The sequence below is a fragment of the Colletes latitarsis genome, chromosome 3 (assembly GCF_051014445.1).
Source record: "Colletes latitarsis isolate SP2378_abdomen chromosome 3, iyColLati1, whole genome shotgun sequence".
Lineage (NCBI taxonomy): Eukaryota > Metazoa > Arthropoda > Insecta > Hymenoptera > Colletidae > Colletes > Colletes latitarsis.
The window spans coordinates 35,166,300-35,185,517 of NC_135136.1; the positions used below are offsets into that span (position 1 = coordinate 35,166,300).

The window sequence follows — 19,218 nt, forward strand, 5'->3', positions numbered from 1 at the left end:
ACTAACAAAAATCTATACGGGGTGTACCGATAGTACAACCGAGAAAGGGTTGATCCTATATAATTTTATTTCCCAGATAAGTACATACTCTTCGCTTCGGTACGTTTGTCCAAAATCCACCTTTTCTACTTGCACTGAAGTCCAACGAAACCTTCGATAAAAAAATTTCAATTCTTCATTCTTTGTTTTTTAAAATAAGTCAAACCACCCCCTCCTTGGTTGCACCATCCATCGACCTCCGTATATTAAATTTAATCCGATATCACCAACCTTATCCTACAAAAAAACAATTCTTCTTTCTAAATCTTAATCCTCTGAATCTCTATTCTGAGCTAATACGTTAATCTCTTGGCGCGTCAGTTTATCTTTGTCTTTGGCCAAAGACCATGGAAAAAGAAACTTCTTATGTCCATTCGAAGGCAAGGTTTCGATTCCTTCCGATTTGCTCTCGGATATCACTTCCGCGTCGCTGTTCATACCCATCCCCGAATTCCCTGGGCTCGCGTTTATCGTCTTCTCCGCCTCAGCAGGTTTCGCGGCATCCTCGGGCATCATTGCAGGTTTGTTACCATTGTTTTTGTTATTATGTCCACCGAATGGTTGGAACCAAGGACCTGGCGCGAAATATCCGTAAAGTTCCGGGGGCAAATACGGACCCAGTTTGAATCGATGAACGAAATGATCGTGAAACCCATGATGGAAACGATGTGGAATGATAGGCCCCACAGGATATCCTGGGAAGTGAACGTCCCCATAAAATGGCCCATACGGTGGATATCCGTACGGTGGCTGATTGGCCGAGGAATTACCATTTTGACCATTTTGACCATTTTCTAATTGCTCAGCGTTTCCTGCGTTCTCAGGCGGATTTTGAGGCTGCACAGGTCTCCCGTAGCCGTGGAAATTCGGGTAGTATGGCTGGTAAGGACCGTATGGATTAAATCCGTAACCAGGGAAACCGTGAGGGAAATGACCATTCGTATTATTGCCTCCGGGTTGTTGAAGAGCTGGATTGAAGGAGCCGTTGTAAGGATGATTGTAAAAGTATGGCGGTCCATAAAATCCACCGTGGTAAGGCGGTCGATAGTAGAAACGTGGATAGTCGTAGCCTCCTATCGTCGATTGTCCTTGATTCTGATCCTCGGTTATCCTGGACGGGTTACCATCAACCTGCTCGGTTTCTGGAGTCGCAGGCTGACCGTTTCCTTCGACAGGTCCGTGGTTCGGGTAAAAATCCGGGTGTCTGTAAAATGGCGGATGATGACCGTGGAAAGGGCCGTGGTAGTTCAGGTTGTACGGTCTGTGCGTTATTTGAGTCGGCTGGGCATTTTCGTTGGCTCCCCCGTTGGCGTCGATTCCATTCGCGTTCAAAGATTGCGCGGTTCCAGGCGTTTGATGCAAGTGATTGTAGGGGGGAAAGCCAAAATGCCCGTATTGGTTCGCGTTCGCCAACGAATCGACCAGCTCGGGTTTGTATTTGAACTCGGGAACCCTACGGTCGTAGTGATTGGAATAACGCAGAGACGCTGCGTTGATCTCAGCGTCGATGGAGTTGTCTCTGGCGTCGGCGTTCACGTTTTTGTTGTCCCCGTTCTGTGGAACACGCAGGTCGCGATTCACCGCGAACTCGTACGGTTTGATCGGCTCTTGGTTGTATCGATTCAAGAATTGAGGAACGTTCGAGGTTACGTAAGCGTTCTGGAACCTGTTTCTTCCTTCGTTCGAGGATTGAGGACCTCCGACGAACCTCCTGAGGCGAACCGGAGGCTTCTCCTCGACCGCCGGACTCGCAGTTTCGTTGTTCTCCTTGTTCGATTGTGTCTCTGGCGTTTTTTTCGGGGCGCCCAAATTCGTGGACGACTGGTTCGAAGGCGCATTTTGGAAGTCGCTCAGCAAGGTCGACGACAGGACGGACGCGACGTTCTTGGCGAACGACGTCAGCACCTCGGGATCTGTTACGCAAATTTAGAAAGTATTCGTTTGATATGAATTGGGAAGTAGTCGGATCAACATTTGATATGCAACGAAATTAACATGTAGGATTTACACGATTAGAAGGAAATGTGTAAGGTTTCGTTCGACTATGTCAAAACATGAATTATTTGGCTGCTTCGTCGTTCGTTAGATTAATTGGCGAGCGCGTATCGTTGGAAATTATTTACGTAATCAATGAGAAATCATTTTCTGATATCAAATACAATAGAAATTTTATTAAATTATGTTTCGAGTGTGACTTTTTGAACAAGGTAGGACACGCCTTCTTTCTCCTGGAAAGAAACGAAACTTGTTTTTTAATCATATCTCGTTTTTGAATTTAATTAAAATGCACCACGTATGGAAACCAAAAAATTTGTTTACTTTCTCTAGACCAACACAATGTGGACCAACAAAATATTTGTAATTATATCGAATTGAGAATTAATTTCCACGATTCGCGCGTCGGTGGTAGCCCTGTTACCACACGGAGCATCGATGTAGGACGAATATCGTCTTCGTCGTTGCGAAACACCTGTTTTTTTCCTCTGTCAACGAGGATCGCGTTAGTGGACTCGCGTGCGTCGCTCGACGCATCGTGCACATCGTAACAAACATACATCATGCGAGATGTCACTTGTACTTTCTCCTCTTAAAACCTTTTGCCCCGATTCGGTTGATACGAGACCGAAAAATTTAGCATAATTTCGCGTCGGGCGCAGCGATTGTTTTTAATTTATTCCCCTGACATTTCGATCGGCTTTTATCCGTTCCTGCTACGTGTTTGCACAATCGAATAAGAAGATGGTCGAAAATTATCGACCCGTTTGGTAATTTGTTTGGTAATCTTGAATTTGATTTCAGTCGCCTATCGTCGCGTATTGGGCAATGAAATAATTTGGAAGCAGCGTGAATAATAACAAAACGATTCGAATTGATTGTCTTCACCGGATACAAGCGGCTGAAATATTTTTTACTTTATTTTTCACTATAGGAAAATCGTGAAATTATTTACTACACCAAAACCTTGATTCGATATGGAAGACTATACAGGGTGCTCGGCCACCCCTGGAAAAAATTTTCATAGGTAATTCTAGAGGCCAAAATAAGACGAAAATCAAGAATACCAATTTGTTGATCGAGGCTTCGTTAAAAAGTTATTAACGTTTAAAGTTCCGCCCGTACTGAATTTTTTTCTCGAAAATGCGTAGGATTTCGGGGGTATGTCTATTGACCAAAAATGATTCTAATTGACCCCCGCAACTGAAAATAATTTTTTTAGAACGATTTGAAAAATTTTGTTTTCGTCGAAAAATTTAGGCACCTACCCCCTGTCGATTTTCCTTACAAATTACTTTTTCATTTTTAGTAATTTTGTTTGACGCCCTACAGAAAAGTTGTCTAATACTTTTTTGTAGGTACCCATGAGCTCTACTTCGGAAAAAAGTTTCATTGAAATATATTCACTATTGTAAGAGTTATGGCTGTTTGAAAATTGGACCATTTTTATGGGGTTTTTCTCATTTTGCGGGGTCAAGAACCAACTTTTCGAATATTTTTGCAATTTATACATATTCTCCATCAAAATACGCGTAGTTTGCTTTTTTAAACGTTAAAATCGTCCAATCCGTTCAGAAGTTATGTCGTTTTAAAGATTCGCATGAAAATTCGGGCATACGTTTCTGGCCAGAAATTATATTTTCGGTAAGGAATTTTTTTCTCGAAACTGAGTAGGATTTCGGGGGTATTTCTATTGACCAAAAATGATTGTAATTGACTCCCGCAACTGAAAATAATTTTTTTAGAACGATTTAAAATTTTTGAATTTAATAACTTTTTAACGAAGCCTCCACCAACAAATTGGTATTCTTGATTTTCGTCTTATTTTGGCCTCTAGAATCCTCTATTAAAATTTTTCCCAGGGGTGGCCGAACACCCTGTATAACTCAAAATTTATTTCAGTTCTCATTTTCGTAGCCACACTAAAATTTACGAATCCTATTTGAATTTATTTCCTTTAATGAATTTCAATTTGAGATTTAATCATTTCAATTCCATAATGAATTAACAGTAAATGTTTTAAAAAAGTTTTTTCGTGGCAAAACGTACTGGAATACCTCCCTTATTTTATTATTATTGCAATTGTGTTCGTGAAATGTAATTCATTGTGGCTGAGTTGTTTAATCTTTGACGTGCAATTGTAATAACGCGAGTAATGGAAGAGACAAGGGTAGAATTAACGTCACTTGCGCGAGTCGGTGTTTCTAATAGTAATAGTTATTGTTTAAAAAAAGTAGTTCAAGGCCGAGCACGCAGACCATTCACGGATTCCCAGAAGGACATAATAATCTGCTTACTGACGCCGGTTTTAGCCGCGTGAGCGTCGCCTCGAAGGATCCATAGCCCTGTACAGAGCACCGTTATCTGCAACAGGAGAAAATCGAGAGTCAGAAACGGGGAATCGTTGCATTCTTTCACTTTGTATCGTGAAAATTCTACGCTTCCCTTTGGACTGCGTAACGCGGGGCACGTAATGAGACCCCGCGTTACTCGTAGCCAGCAATTTTCTCTAATACGATGTTTTATTTGTCATTGCGTGACGCAACCCGCGGTACGTGCGCGAATCCGAAGATCAACGCACCGTTTCATACATGACACACTTGCTTCCGATGCGATACTATTGTGCAAATTTCGAGGGTGCAATCGCCAAGACGGAAGAAAAAATAACACTTGTTGGACACTTGAACAGATGTTTCGATTTTGTCGATTGCCACGTCTTCTTCAAACTATGACATTAACTTTTCCGGGATACGAACAAAATACGTGTACGAGACATCGTGATCGATTATTCGAACTTCGAGGATGCAATTACTGAGACGAAAAGCAAAAACACTGGTCAGAGAACTGAATGTGCATTTAGAAATCTTGGAATATTCGTATACCTACCTTCTTTAAACTCTAATATTATCAATTTAATCAAAATATTCAACGAAAAATATTGAACATTATGTAAATATTGTATATATCTACAATGAAAAATATTGCAAATACTATTACGTTTGAAAGGGATAATTTTTAAACGAACCACAACTATGATTACATCATCAAAAAATTAAAATAGAACAATGTATATGGTTCAAGAGTCGATAATCCGTCATGTTTTTTTCTTTGATGATTTTTCTTTCAATGATTGATTTAAATTTCAATTTACTAATTTTGTACGTTGTTATTTAAACGTTTGAATATCTGAATGCGTGACTCATTCATATTAGTAAAGACGTTCAGCGATTCCTTTATCATTTGGACACTGATCATACGTCAATGTTAGGGTTAACATCGTCTATTAGACAAGAATTGCTGGTATTCGTGTTTTGTTATAGAATACGACACTCCCGTAACGGGAAGCAATCAATATTGTTCATTTCTTCTCATGGAACCTGTTTCACGCGAGGTCGGAACGCTTCACGAATCAATCGAACACAGCGAACTTATTGCTTCCTGAAATTCTTCGGATTCTGAGAACGAAATTGCCTATGCTTGAGAAAATAATTGGTAGTAGTTGTATAATATTCGAATTATATTATGAAATATACGGCACGCATAGAAGAAAGCTGGAAAATGAACGGCAATTATTGTGCTGCTCGGTGCAGGCCATTCAAGAAAATAGTTTCGATGAATTACTGCTTATTAGTTTGGACGTTTCATCGAATCGTAATTATGGAGTTATACAATGGCAAATTAGTTTGAAGCTCGATGTTCTGAAAATATTTTCCACTATATTTCCAGTGCCCTTTTACTAAAAAGAAATTAAACTAATAAAATTTTTAGAAACTTTTATTGTTTCGTGTTATCGTTTATAATATTCACAACAAAATTTATATGCATCTGATAGGAACCCAAAAAAGAAAAATTCATCAAAAATTTTGTTCTAAATTCTTTAAAATATTTCCAAATATGTTCCTTCGTTACATATTTTTTTATGTAAACGCGGTTTTAGATCAAATAATTATTTATCGATAAATTCAACGAAGATGCCCGCGAAGATACATAAATAATTAATGTGCTAAATTATCGCTAACGCGTAAAAGGGATTATACTCCATTCACAGGTTACTCATTCACGAGGTTGATTCCTACAAGCAGCGTACATATTACGCGATCGTAATAAAGCACGTGTGGCTATTTACACACGACGATAGTCTCGTGAATGGCCACTATCGTGATCTAAAATAAGGTGAAACACATTCACATTTATCGAATAAACCTCCAACCGAACTGATTAGTATACAAGCTTTCACATCGATAAAACAAATCAATATCGTCCTTATCCCTTGAATAAATTTGTATGAATCGTAAGTTTTATTAATAACTTACAATCATTAAGTGTTATTAATAAAATCTAATCAAATAAAAAGCGACGTAATACCTGTACAACAATTAATATACCATTCTCAGCATCGTGTTTAATTTAATGAAATTCATTCCCGGATAATTATTATTATTTACAACTAATTGCACAGATTTTAAGTGGAATGCATTCTCAGAACACAAAGTACGATCTCGTATTGTTATACTCGGATCGTAATTAGCATGATTATGCAAGGTATAATCCTTTCTTCTTGCAAGGACGTGCACTTTTGAATATATAGATACAAAGCTCGCAACAGACGTATTGTAGAACAGTTCATTAAAATTTATCTGACACCTATAAATCTCGTACAACATCTGTGTAGCACATTATTCACAAATCGTGATAAATTATCGCGAATACGTAAACTCTATTGTACCAATCACAAACAACGACACCGACAAATCTGTAGGGTTGCACTTTACACTAATAAATTCATTTAAATTTGCCTTATCTGATCGAAGGGTTTACACTGTGGCACAGAATAAATTATCGGAGTGTTGTTCTATGCTTGCATCCAACGAAAATGCAACACACTTCGTCATTCATTATTGCAAAACTGGCACAAGTGCGAGTAGACTGATTATCTCTTCATGTTGCAACATACGATGCACCATGTAGCAATAAATTATCAATCATTGTTAACACCACAAATTTTTATGTGCTATAAATTTCTACCTTTCACAATTGACAAATCAATGCACATCGTTATCTAAATACTAATATATTGCTTCTATAGGGTCACTTCTATTTTTAAATTCTGTAGCAATATTTTATAATTTTCCAAATATGATTTAATTAGAAATTTGAATTTTAATTTACCAATGACGTTGGGGAAAAAGTTCAAGACCTGAATATTTTTGTAATTTACTCAAAGTATCGCGTATATAATCAATCACTGAACTCTGCAAACACACTTAATGAATAATAATGAATTTTCTCGGTTTCTGTTGCAAAAGGTGGGTTAGTTAACGCATGGTGCATCGACGTAGGATGAATCTCGTCTTTGTAGTTGCGAAATAGTGGCTCCTCTTTTTGTTTTCTACCAACGAGAATCGTATTAGTGTCCATATACTCACGTGCAGCGGGTAATGCATCGTGCGTACGACTCGTCACGACTAACAGCCATACACCGTGCCCGATGTCATTTATACTTTCTCTCCATAAACGCTTTTGCCCTAATTCAAATAACACTAGTCTGGCAAATTTTTCATACATCAAAGAATAGCTGGGACTTCAGTCAAAACCACGGTTGGACGCTTTTATTTGAACAAGAATCAATACACGATACACGAAATAACTGACTACACTGACCAACAAATTTGAAACAATTTGCACTCTTTATCTTCAAGTATAGTATTACAATAAAATACATTTTCTACAAACTTGTTCTATGCAACTTTCAGAAATTAAAAGTGATATGTTTACGTATGTTTTAATTCGTTTGATGTCGTTTGTGAAATTATTGAGAAATAATAAAATGTAGGTTTCATATCTTTAGTTTATTTGAAACTTATTCTTCATTTTCGAACGCATTATTAATTTTAAATAATTTTGTGCAACTAAAGCGGTCCAAATAACCTTGTATAAATATTGCTCGATGTTATTACAAAACATTCACCATTTGGACATATATCCTTGATACTTGTCACAGCAAAAAAGAAACAAAAAAGATAATTCTAATTTTTAAAGGGTAGTTAATTTCTAGAGGTCAATTCAAGGTGGAGTTGTAAAGATCAATGGTAGATGAAAAGAATCACTCATACCAAATGTTTGAATAATTCTATTAGAAAATTTGTGAACAAAAAGCGTTTAAAATGAAATTATATGATTGTTACAAAATTATAGGGCTTCGTAACTTCGAGAATAATAAATCTGTGGAAATGTTTGCAGCGACAAGTTCTTTGAAATTTCGGAACAGATTTATGTCACATGCTTTAGAAATACAATTACCTGGTTCACATGGCAGAAAACCATCCGTTACAGTTGAATCCAAACCAATCATTACTTGTCAAAACGTTCTTACAATCCTCTTTCCACTTATTACACAGTGATTGAGTAAATCCAATTGAAAGGGAATATTCTTTCATTCATAATTATGAGAAATTTTCTCATCCTTATACGATTTGCATACATTTATAATCCACCTGTTGTCTCTTCATTATTCATGATACCACTCTGTCTATCTTTACAACTTCATTACTTGGCAAATCAGTACTCGGTGTTCAGAATTTCAAAACTGTAAAGCTAAATATCTTCGATGATATTTAAATGATGTCAAAGAATAAAATTGTGCAAATTATCTTTCTAAAAATAATCGTTATTGTTCCAAGTTTAGTTCTAGGTTATAACTGACTTCTTACGAGTTAGGACACGTCCGTTGCATTCAGCAAATTTTGTATGCAACACTCTCAACTTAGTTATCTTTTCATCGTATTTAAAAGTATCTATTCGCGTGTTGCAATAAACTTAAACGCCTTGTCAAGAAACCAGTTTGAGTCGATATTAATATAAGACTAGTCGTTACTTTGCCCTCTCATCTGACACCGAAACAATAAATATTATTCCTTCCACAGTTAAATGAACACTTTTAGCATTCAAACATTGCTTCGAAGCTGGATAAACTGCCAACGTTATTTACAATGTTATGATACTTGTACATTCAACTTTGTGTGCGACATGCTTAAAGATAAGTTTCTCTGTCTATCAGTATTATTATTGCAACAGTTAAAACTCGTTTATTGAAATTAATTATGAATCGAAACGAATTTAAATATCGTCAATAGGCAGTACTTTCGATGTACGAAAAATAGAAATTATGCCAGAATCATAAATGCAAAGGCTTTTTTTATTTCTACCTGTATTCCAAAATCAGAAATGTATTCGTTAAATAACAATGGCAATTGATACATTGCATTTACGAATGTGAGTTTAATTTATCGAATTGCATATTCATGCTTTTGGCATAAGAGGGACGCGTAATAGAATTACTGAAACTAAAACAAGTTTAAGGAAATTGTAAAGAGTCTGGAAGAATGGATCATGTAAACGGTTTATTTTTAACATTTTCGAGTTAAACGAACTTAATATCGTAAGTGACCAATATTGCCAACGATACGGGGAACATTGTAAATGTGCACAGATTGTGGTTGTATTCCTTGCACTGTGCTTCTGAAATTTGGATTAACAACCACTGGTCGAGCAGAATTGAATCCACCTAATTGTCGAGCTTGGAGGGTGTTGATTTGTTGTCTCATAAATCCTGGATACTTGGATACCATGCCAGTTACGCTTCCGTATGGGATCCCACCTGTAACAAAATAACAATAGTTAGAAACATGATTTATCAAACCGGTCTATCGTTCAATAGCTACATGACCTAAAAGAAAATCAAAACTTTCGAATACGTTATTACAGCAAAACAAAACTACTAATTAATGTAAATTATTTAACTATGTATATGATTCGTATCTACTGTCGTTTTTACACGTTGCTGTAATCGGAATATTATAAACATCATGCATTACCATTTACTTAAGCATTGAATTCTGTAGATTAAAAGACCAGACATTTTACTGTCATTGAACATAATTCAAAAGTACAGTGACGTTTAATATTTCTCACCATCTATAGTTTATTAATTTTTCTAAATTAATGGAATTCCTTCTTCAGTCTTGAGTTTAAACATTCTACTCTGGAAAGTGAAAGGATTATGAACGAAATGATTTTGTAAGATGGTGCCGTCCTCTACAGTTATACTACTGAATAAAAAATAATAACAAACATACATGTAAAATGATTAGAATTAATTGCATTTCTGTAAATAGTATTGCATTAAAATTAAAACTACCTTTTAGTGGTTGTAATAGACAATGTCTTTTCCATTTACCATTTAGGCGTCAAATCCAACGTTATCAATTCAGTATGGAATTAGACCTCAGCGCTATTAGCAATAAGAATTAAATCAAACAGTTTCAAAAAATACTTTCACCACAGATGAGGTATACGAGTAGACCTTACATCCAATGTATTTTTTCGGCCCATTTTTCTGGGGCTCTAGAGTCCCATTACCATTTTCGTGTCACTCGCAACGTTACCAACAGATTTAGAAATGAATTTCTTTCTTGTTTTCGAAAAATCCGATTTGTCTCAACCTGCATACGATTTTGAGTCTCAACTGCCCAGGCATTTTTATTTTCCAACCCATGTATACCTATTACACATAAACCAGGTAAAGAATAGACCTATCGTTAGTGGGACGAACGCTATCGCTGTACCACGAGTGTCTTATAACATGAGATACACTCTTCCAAAGTGGAACAAAATGTTAAAAAGGTCATGCATCAAATTGTAAGGGAATCCTCGTAAGAAGGCTTTAATCTTCGTAATGGTTTTAATGGGTCGATGATCAACAATGACTAACTTATGTCTTATGGTCACTGGTGGTCAACAGTGAGATTGACATCAAGGTCAGCGGTCCAGTGAAGATCTAGAAATGGTCAAGAGGTGGGACCAATCGAAATAGTATTGTTCTCTAGACCAAGCGGTTCTTAACTCTTCACGTTGACACTGTCTCCCCACTCTTCGACTTCCCCACTCGAAGACTACCGCTGGACAAATTCTTCAGTACCCCTGGAGCATCCAGGGGACTCGGGTCTCGCGGGCCGAAGTCAGGCCATTCGTGGAGTGCTGACCACTGGAGACCAGGAGTGACCAGGACTGACCAGGACTGACCAGGACTGACCAGAGCTGACCAGAACTGACCACTACTGACCAGTGCAGATCCGACTACTGACCACTACTGACCAGTGCCGGACCGTGATGACCACTGGTAAGAATTATTTAAAATTGCTCTCCCCACTTCTATTTTGTCGTTTGCATTGCTTTTGCTAAATTACGAATCGTTTCTTATGTTACAGCTGGACCTTTGGTGCTTCTTTGGTAATGGTAACTAATGCTCAACAAGTAGTAAGCTCACTTTACTTATTTATATTATTATCACAAAATTGACCAATTTATTTTATTTGTTTGGTGATAATTCAATGTTGTTTGACTGTCCGGTTTCATCTGATTACTATGTTTTCTTCCTCTGTTTCTACTACTGTCTTGGTTTTTGAATTGGCATGGTTGTGTCGAATCATATACCATTTTTGTTCCCATATTGTTTTATGAATTTTGATGTCAATAATTAGAATAAGATTTTTATTCTTGTTCTATCTCGCTATGATATTTTATTTAATTCTTGGATCTTTTCACTCTTCGATTTCATCGTTGGATTTTCAATTCTGTTCAATCTTTGTTTCTGTTCGTCTTCGTTGGTATGGTTCTTCAAATAATTTTTGTAATCGTTTGCTATTTTACTTCAACATTATCTCTCCTTCTATTTATCTCTCGTTACGCAAGTATAGGTAGAATACTTTGTTTGTATCATGTGTAAATTTTGTACATTTCCTTAGGTAGGTCTAACATCGAAAATCTCATAGATTCTCACTCTTCGATACATCAGTACGACAAATTATTCCATCGCTTTGTCTAATTTGCATGGTGTTTAATAAATTTCCTTTCGTATGCCACTAATATGGGTATCAATTTTAGTTTCAGATTATTTGCAGGGACATCGATGGAAAACACCACAACCATCGGGGGACTTTTTATTCTAAGTCGATTAGTCTTAAGCTTCGTCGCGAATCTTAAAATTAACGTCGAAGATTTCTTTCTTGTACATATTTTCGCGTTTTACCAAGCAATTATTCAATAAGTAGCTTCTCGTTTTCTCGTTCCCTCGTTCCCTCGTTCCTAGCTTCGGTCACCGCTGTTTCATCGATTGAAACATGTGATCGGCCGTGTATCTGGTCCGAAAGATCTAATCGCCTTCCCTTGGTAAGCTTGATTGAGGGAAAACGGCACTTCGCTGGAAGGTGTGGAGTTTCCGTATTCTGCGGAAACGCATACCTTCCAGCGGAAGTCGACACCGTCTCAGGTACTCTCTCTTTGTCAGACAGCCTAAGTCGGGTCCTTCGGGCTCCCGGCGGGTTGCGTTGGAGAAATGGAGACCTCGATTCGGAGTTGCAGTTCTCTGTTTTCTTGTTGAGATCGAGTTAGCAAGGGCAGTAGGTTCGATCCTCGGATCCGCTGCACGGTTCAGCATCGCGTCGTGTCGCGTCGCGTATCCCACGATTTAGCTTCATCCCTCTTTTTAATCACATAATTGCTTGGTAGAACTAACATCCAAGGAACTTTGTTTCCTTCTAACGTCCGAATTTTAGCTTCAACTTGTCTAGATTTCAGCTTCGACGTTAATTTTAAGTCCCTATTGTATGCGTCTCCCAATGTTGCCAAGTAATTATTTAACAAGTAGCTTCTCTCGACTCGTTCTCTCGTTTCTTGCTTCGATCACCACTGTTTCGTCGAACGAAACATGTGATCGGCCGTCCAGTTTGTCCGAAAGATCTAGTCGCCTGCCAATGATAGATCGATTTCTAGAAATAGAAATCAATCTACCAAGGGTAGTGTTGATTCGATCCGAAGATCTGCTGCACGGTTCAGCATCGCGTCGCGTCGCGTCTCCCATAATTTAGCTTCATCCCTTTTTAAACGAAATAATTACTTGGCACAACTAAATTAGAAGGTCGAAGGAACATTGCTTCCTTCTATCTCTCTAGTTTAGTAATCTAGCTTGTAAGAATGTAAAAGGGAGATCGATGGAACTTTGATTCCATCTATCTCCCTTCGGGTCTCCACTCGCAGCAACCTCCTCGTGGTGAGACCTGGTAATCGATGTCACCCACGATAGAAAAGTTATTCTTCGTGGGTGACACCGAGCTAATGGCTGCGAATTTAGAACTGTTTCTTTATATAATAAACGAATTTAGATTTATAGTTAGGTAGGTGTTTGGTTAATCATTATTTTAGGCAAGTTATTTTTATTTGAAGACAAATTCTTTTGAAAATTCTTTCAACTCTCTTCGTTGGTTGTGCATCTTCCATTAGTTGCACTTTCGTTTGTTGCTTCCTCGATCAACGATCGTTGGTCACAGAAGATTTTTATTAATGGAGGGTGGTTGGGATTCGGTTAGGGTGGGTCTCCATTCGCAGCAACCTCCACGTGGTGAGACCTGGGTAATATTATTTAGCGTTTAATTAATAATCGTATCACTCTTAGCTGGGCAATGCAATTATTAATTAAAAACTAAATAATATTAGCAGATTGGCTGCGATCCGCCTTGCATAGGTCATTATAAATATAGAGGTCTATCACTAGGTCAATTCATAGTTTCAATTCTTACCGCAACAGGCGTTGCAATCTTATTCCATTCTAAATCAATGACACTGGATACGTAACGAAAATAATGAATGAGCTGTAACTAGAGTCCTTGTATAACGTAAAATACTCTTTCATTGGATCTTAGATTTATTTTATATCTCGTCTATAGTGATACGGAGTAGTAGATTATCCTTAGTTTTGCTTTACTGGCAGAAAGTAAGGAGAAACTGGCTTACCATACGCCAATCCATTCACCATTTCCACGATTCCTGCGCTGTCCGGTGTGACTGTTGATAAGCTTAGCAAACCAACCACAGTTAACGGCAAAATGGTCTGCAAACAATGAACTGTTGACAATAAATGTGGCAATATTTTTTAGGATTCAACTATTTTACAGATAAACTACTTTCTGTCAAGACTTCATAAGAATAAAGTAATATATTCTTATCTTTCATTTAAGTTTACTTCACGGTACATTTCCAATTACAAAATTCTTTTTCATTTTGTTTAAGTAACATCTATTATAGTATATATAGTTTCAACTGCACGTAATATAATTCTATAGCATTGCACATAATCGAGTTAAATTCGTCATACACACAATAGTTAAAAATATTAATTATAAAAAGAAATTTTAAATTGAAAGATAAATTTCTATAAACACATATTTTCAACTAAACTCAAGTTTGAGATATTGTACAATACTGATTGTTTGTAGACCATACTATTATCTTAAATCTACAATTGATACACATTGACAATAGTATTTGGCTTAAAAAATGTAGATATAAATTGTGACACTTTCAAAATAGAGTTAACACTTCCAGTTAAAAACATAACCATTTTCCTTGTTAGATAACCATAGCGAATGATAATTGTAGATAGAAAGTACACTATTATTTGTAACCTAGTCTTTGCTTCGTTTCAAACTACGTTTACGAGAAACGAGAATATATCACCGTTGTCGCGTACAAATTTAGAAATTTCGCAAAACAATAAACAAATACATTTTAAGCATTAACTGTCAGACGTTATACGATTTCACTTTGTCTGTGACATTTTTGTGCATAGACAACTTGTCACAATACTCGAGTACTTTCATTTCAATATATACGATAAAGGGTTCGGTTTAAAAACAGCCATCATATTGCTGAACCTTGCTTTTTACTATGTTTCTAAAAATATATTTCCATCTGTAGTTACGTTTTGAGAAATAAAGAAAATTAATAAATAAAAACGGAAACTGCACTTGAATAAATTTAGATAACTCTTTGATACTTTTGACAGCCCGCATTTCTCGTTGACAAATCGCGAAACAGACGTGAAATTTGAGTATAGAATCGAAGATCAAATTGTATCCGCGGAGTAAGGTTACGGTTGGTCAAACGAGGATATTATTTCGATGATTTTCGTCATCGCAGAACCTTGCAGAAACGATGGTATTGTCGTGGTCAAAAACAATAGACACATAGTTACGAAAATAGAATTGCAGAACAATTTAATTCGAAGAATTAAAGGTTTCAATTATGTTTTCAATGAACTTCAATTCTTTGCGTGCAGTTCAATGGACATAAATCTAATATTCTCAGAACTGTAACACATATGGACCTTGGAGAACACAATCACCTCTTACAGCGTTACTCACGTGATTTGTATCACACGCGTGATTGACTATTTTCTCTTTTAACTTTGGATAGCGAACCACTTACGCATGGTTTCTAATTGTCATGCGAGAAACAATGTCCTTTCTGTTAATATAGCACTAATTCAAGCACATGCAATTCGAAATGCCTTTGTCACATTGTTTCCCTTTACTTTTGTTGAAATTACAATATTAATTTTGTACCATAGCAGTATACGATCGGTTTAAATGCATTTAATGGCTACAGGTAATTCTATAAACAGATATATGTATTACAAATACATTTATAAAAGTATTTAAATTTTTTTATATTGACGTTTACATAAAGCAATTTTAGAAAACAGTAAATCTGATTTTAAATAAAATAGTAAAGTAATCAAATTATTGCTGTTATATTGTCCTTTCGTGTTCACTAATACTTCCTCGATGCACTTCACGCAAAAGAATTTTTATTTGACATTTTGGTACAAACGTTCGTATTTCTGAATTAATGTAGGACACCATCGATTCCCACCACACCTTATATACTCTGCATAATGACGAAATCAGAATTATTTCCTAAATTCTTTTTTCTCGAAAAGTGGACGTACCTTCGAAGAAAGCATATTGACCCTTTAGGTGTCGCGACGCGTTGCAAGAAGGAAACTAATGCACTAAAGTAAAGATCGAATTATATACGGGGCTTGGCTTCTGAATTAGCCAATCAAAGGCTACTATTCCTTTCAGTACCGAATGTTATACCCAATGCAGGATTTTATTAGAATGCAACGCGTATGTAAATCGAGGATATCGTCTACCTTAACCTTGGCGGGCGCTGACTTACCTCTCACATCGTTTAAACCTAAGCTGATCGCGAGTGCGTAATGTAACTCTACTTTTCCTCGTACTTCTGTCGAAGAAAATTCATTTTTCTTATGGTTTGGTATAGTAAGCATGTAGGAATTTGTATGACGTTAATGCATCGAACGAATTTACGTATATTTCGAAAACGAGATCCTGTTTTAATTCTTCGTTTAAAATGTTAGTAGATAATTTCTATAAATGTATGTATCATATTTCAAAATTGAAAATTATTGCTTAAAACATGTGAGACTTGCGACGATTTCAGCGTTTACAAAAAAAAAATATTGCATTCAGATTTGTTCACTTTTGACGTTAACTAATTAATTATTTTACTCGCGTAATTTATCGGCTATAGCGATATTTAGACCATAAAATCCGTAAAAGCGTGTAATTAAATAAAATCATTATATTCTAAATGTAAAATACTTTATACAACACTCTAATAGCATGCGTCATTATCCTTACCCGACATAATAATTCGTTATCTTCAAAAGTATCCATTAAATATTTACCAGATTTTCTATTAATAAAAGAGACCATGGTTGACCCAATCTGAAAAAATTCAAGGTTTTTGCCAAAATTCTAAAACAACGTATTGCCTTTCATGTAACATTTATCTTTATTTCAAATACTCTGATTTATGTACAGCAACACAAGTTAAAAACAAAGAGGTTAACAATAACAAACGATTAATTTTATATATTTAACAGAAATCTACAGAAACGCGTAACGGAATAAAATATTTTAATCGTACAACTAATAACAAGCTTTCTTCGCTAACGATACAATTTATTATACAAATTATTGACGATATTCTAATAATAAAGCCTTAGTCCTGATTCTTAGATGAATTTCTTTTGAATTTTTGCCATATTCATTCTTCTCTTCGCTTTTTTGTTTGTATAACAATTCGATTTTCAGACTCTTCATTTCGTTATTCTTTTGTTGCTTAAAAATATTCCAGTTATTTTAGTTTATTTCAAGTTAAGAGTTTCTTGAAAGTAAATGACAAGTACTGCCCAACAAGTTGTCCTCCAAGCGTTTCTGAAATTGATTATTTCATAATAACTTAATTCCATTTATAAAATATCTTTTGTATCTTTTAAAATTGAAGAGAAAAACAAATATTTACAACAAATACCAATAACAAATTACTTCTGCAATTCTATTTTCAATTCTTCTAATTTTATTTTGGTTATAAATTTGAAAATATAAAAGTAGAACAAAGAAAAGCTTCGTACCTTAAAAATTATAATTCTCCGATATCCAGGAAACTGTGGAAACGATTTCCCTCGATCCTTGCTCGGACAATTGAACAGCGCCCTGTGGCGTGAAACTCGTGTCTGTCTTCAAAATATTTCCATACTTATCGTCATAATCGTCATCAGACTTGACAAAGTGGCTCAATTTTTCTACCCTGACGTCTTTGAAATCAAATCTTTCGCGATTCCCTTCATCGAACGACGTTTGCTTCGAGTCGTTTACTTCGTCACTCTTCCTTGCAACTTCGCGATCTGATTCACCTTCAGGCTTAATAGATTTACTTTCTGAATTCTGATTCGCTCCATTTCCTCCCTGACGAGTGATACTCTCGTTCGATGTCTCCTTTCCTTCGAAGCTTTTCTCTTTCAACTCTCGATCAGTGGTATTTTCAGATTTTCTCAATTCATTTCGACCCTTTCTCGTCTCATTTTCTTTCGATATTTTCGAATCGTTCAATAATCTGCTTCTCCTACTCGGGGTTTCTATTCCCTTGTCGTCGTAGTTGTTCAATTTATCCTCCACTTTTGGAACCGTACTTATTTTCAAATGCTTGACCGACTTTTGAGGCTTTCTCCTGACGACTCTCGGCGCTGAAGTTGTACTCGTCGAAGTGGTGGGCGTAACAATACCAGGCGTTGTCGATTTCTGTCTCCTACGACTTCGATTCGCTCGAGTTGCAGGTTTCGGTGTACTTTCCACCATCGAAACAACGGTCTTCGGCCTGCGTCTTCTCTGTCTCGGTTGTTCCTTCGTCGATCGAGACTCAGAATTGTCCAAAGTATTCCTGTGTCCTCTTTTCCCCTCATCCTGTAACGAATCGCCTCTGTCGGCCATTATTTTCGTAGAATTACCAGTCGAAGTCCTCGACGTATCTTTGCTTCGGCCTCTTCTCGTCGGTGGCAAAGTGACGTCCTCAGGAACGATCATTCCCCTAGAAATTCCACTGCGTTTCAGAGAATTAGGCCTCCTTTCCTGTGAACTATTCTCCTTGGATGATTTCTCCTCAGAATCCCCTTCGAGAAACTTCGAAATGGATCTGCTAATGTCCTCCACGTTTGTCGATGCCGCGTCGACGGGCAGCGTCGCGTTCTTAGCATTGTATCTGCTGCTATACTTCATAATCGGTTTATGCTCGCTGCTGATTTCCACGTTATCCGATTCCTTCGAGTCCTCGTCCTCTTTGCGAGACCAGAAACGATACCTTCCTCGCGGATAAACGTTCCTTCGATATTTCCTCGCGAAGGTGTCATCCTTGTCATCGTCTTCGTCGTCGAAGCTGAACCTTCCACGCTTTCCCTCTCGTTTTCTCCTCTCCTCTCGCGCCAAACGTTCCCTCCTCTCCCAAGGATACTCGTATTCACCCATTCGGTCACGATATCGACTACGTTTCTCTTCATTCTCTTTATCTCTGTACCATGGAAAAACGTACTCCTTTCGTTCCGCAGATTCCGCCTCTTTCGAATCTTCTTCGGAGCTCGAAGACGTTCTACGATTCGAAAACGCGAACGGTGGATGGAAAAACGACGGTTTATTTATGCGTGGACCAAGCTCAGAATATTTTGGGTCCTCGTTGTTCTCCGCTGGCGATAAGGGTCGATCCGAATAAGAGAAAAACGTCCTGTCTTCTTCTTTCGAATCACTTTCTATCGACGAGCTGTCTTCGGAAGACTCTTTCGGTTCTATTTTCTCGTTGGCAGATTTATCCTCGGGGAAATACGATCGAAACGCTTTCGAGTCCTCGTCTTCTTTCTCGTTGCTGAAATTGGAACCTTTAGAATCGTTGTTGCGCTGGAAAAACGATCTCTTCAGCTCCTCGGAAGAGAAA

The 19,218-nt window shown here is 37.0% G+C and overlaps 2 protein-coding genes across 2 annotated transcripts; both read right to left on the reverse strand.

The window, feature by feature from the left end:
* Positions 1-306: 306 nt before the first annotated feature.
* Positions 307-7,478, reverse strand: LOC143340611 (uncharacterized). Its single transcript, XM_076762788.1, has 3 exons — positions 7,461-7,478; positions 4,332-4,398; positions 307-1,952 (listed from the first exon to the last, which is right to left on the reverse strand). Exons 1-3 carry the CDS (start codon positions 7,476-7,478, stop codon positions 307-309), a joined length of 1,731 nt encoding a protein of 576 aa, XP_076618903.1.
* Positions 7,479-9,464: 1,986 nt separating this feature from the next.
* On the reverse strand, positions 9,465-15,984 carry LOC143340612 (uncharacterized). Its single transcript, XM_076762789.1, has 3 exons — positions 15,878-15,984; positions 13,882-13,978; positions 9,465-9,691 (listed from the first exon to the last, which is right to left on the reverse strand). Exons 1-3 carry the CDS (start codon positions 15,890-15,892, stop codon positions 9,465-9,467), a joined length of 339 nt encoding a protein of 112 aa, XP_076618904.1. The 5' UTR covers positions 15,893-15,984.
* Positions 15,985-19,218: the final 3,234 nt, after the last annotated feature.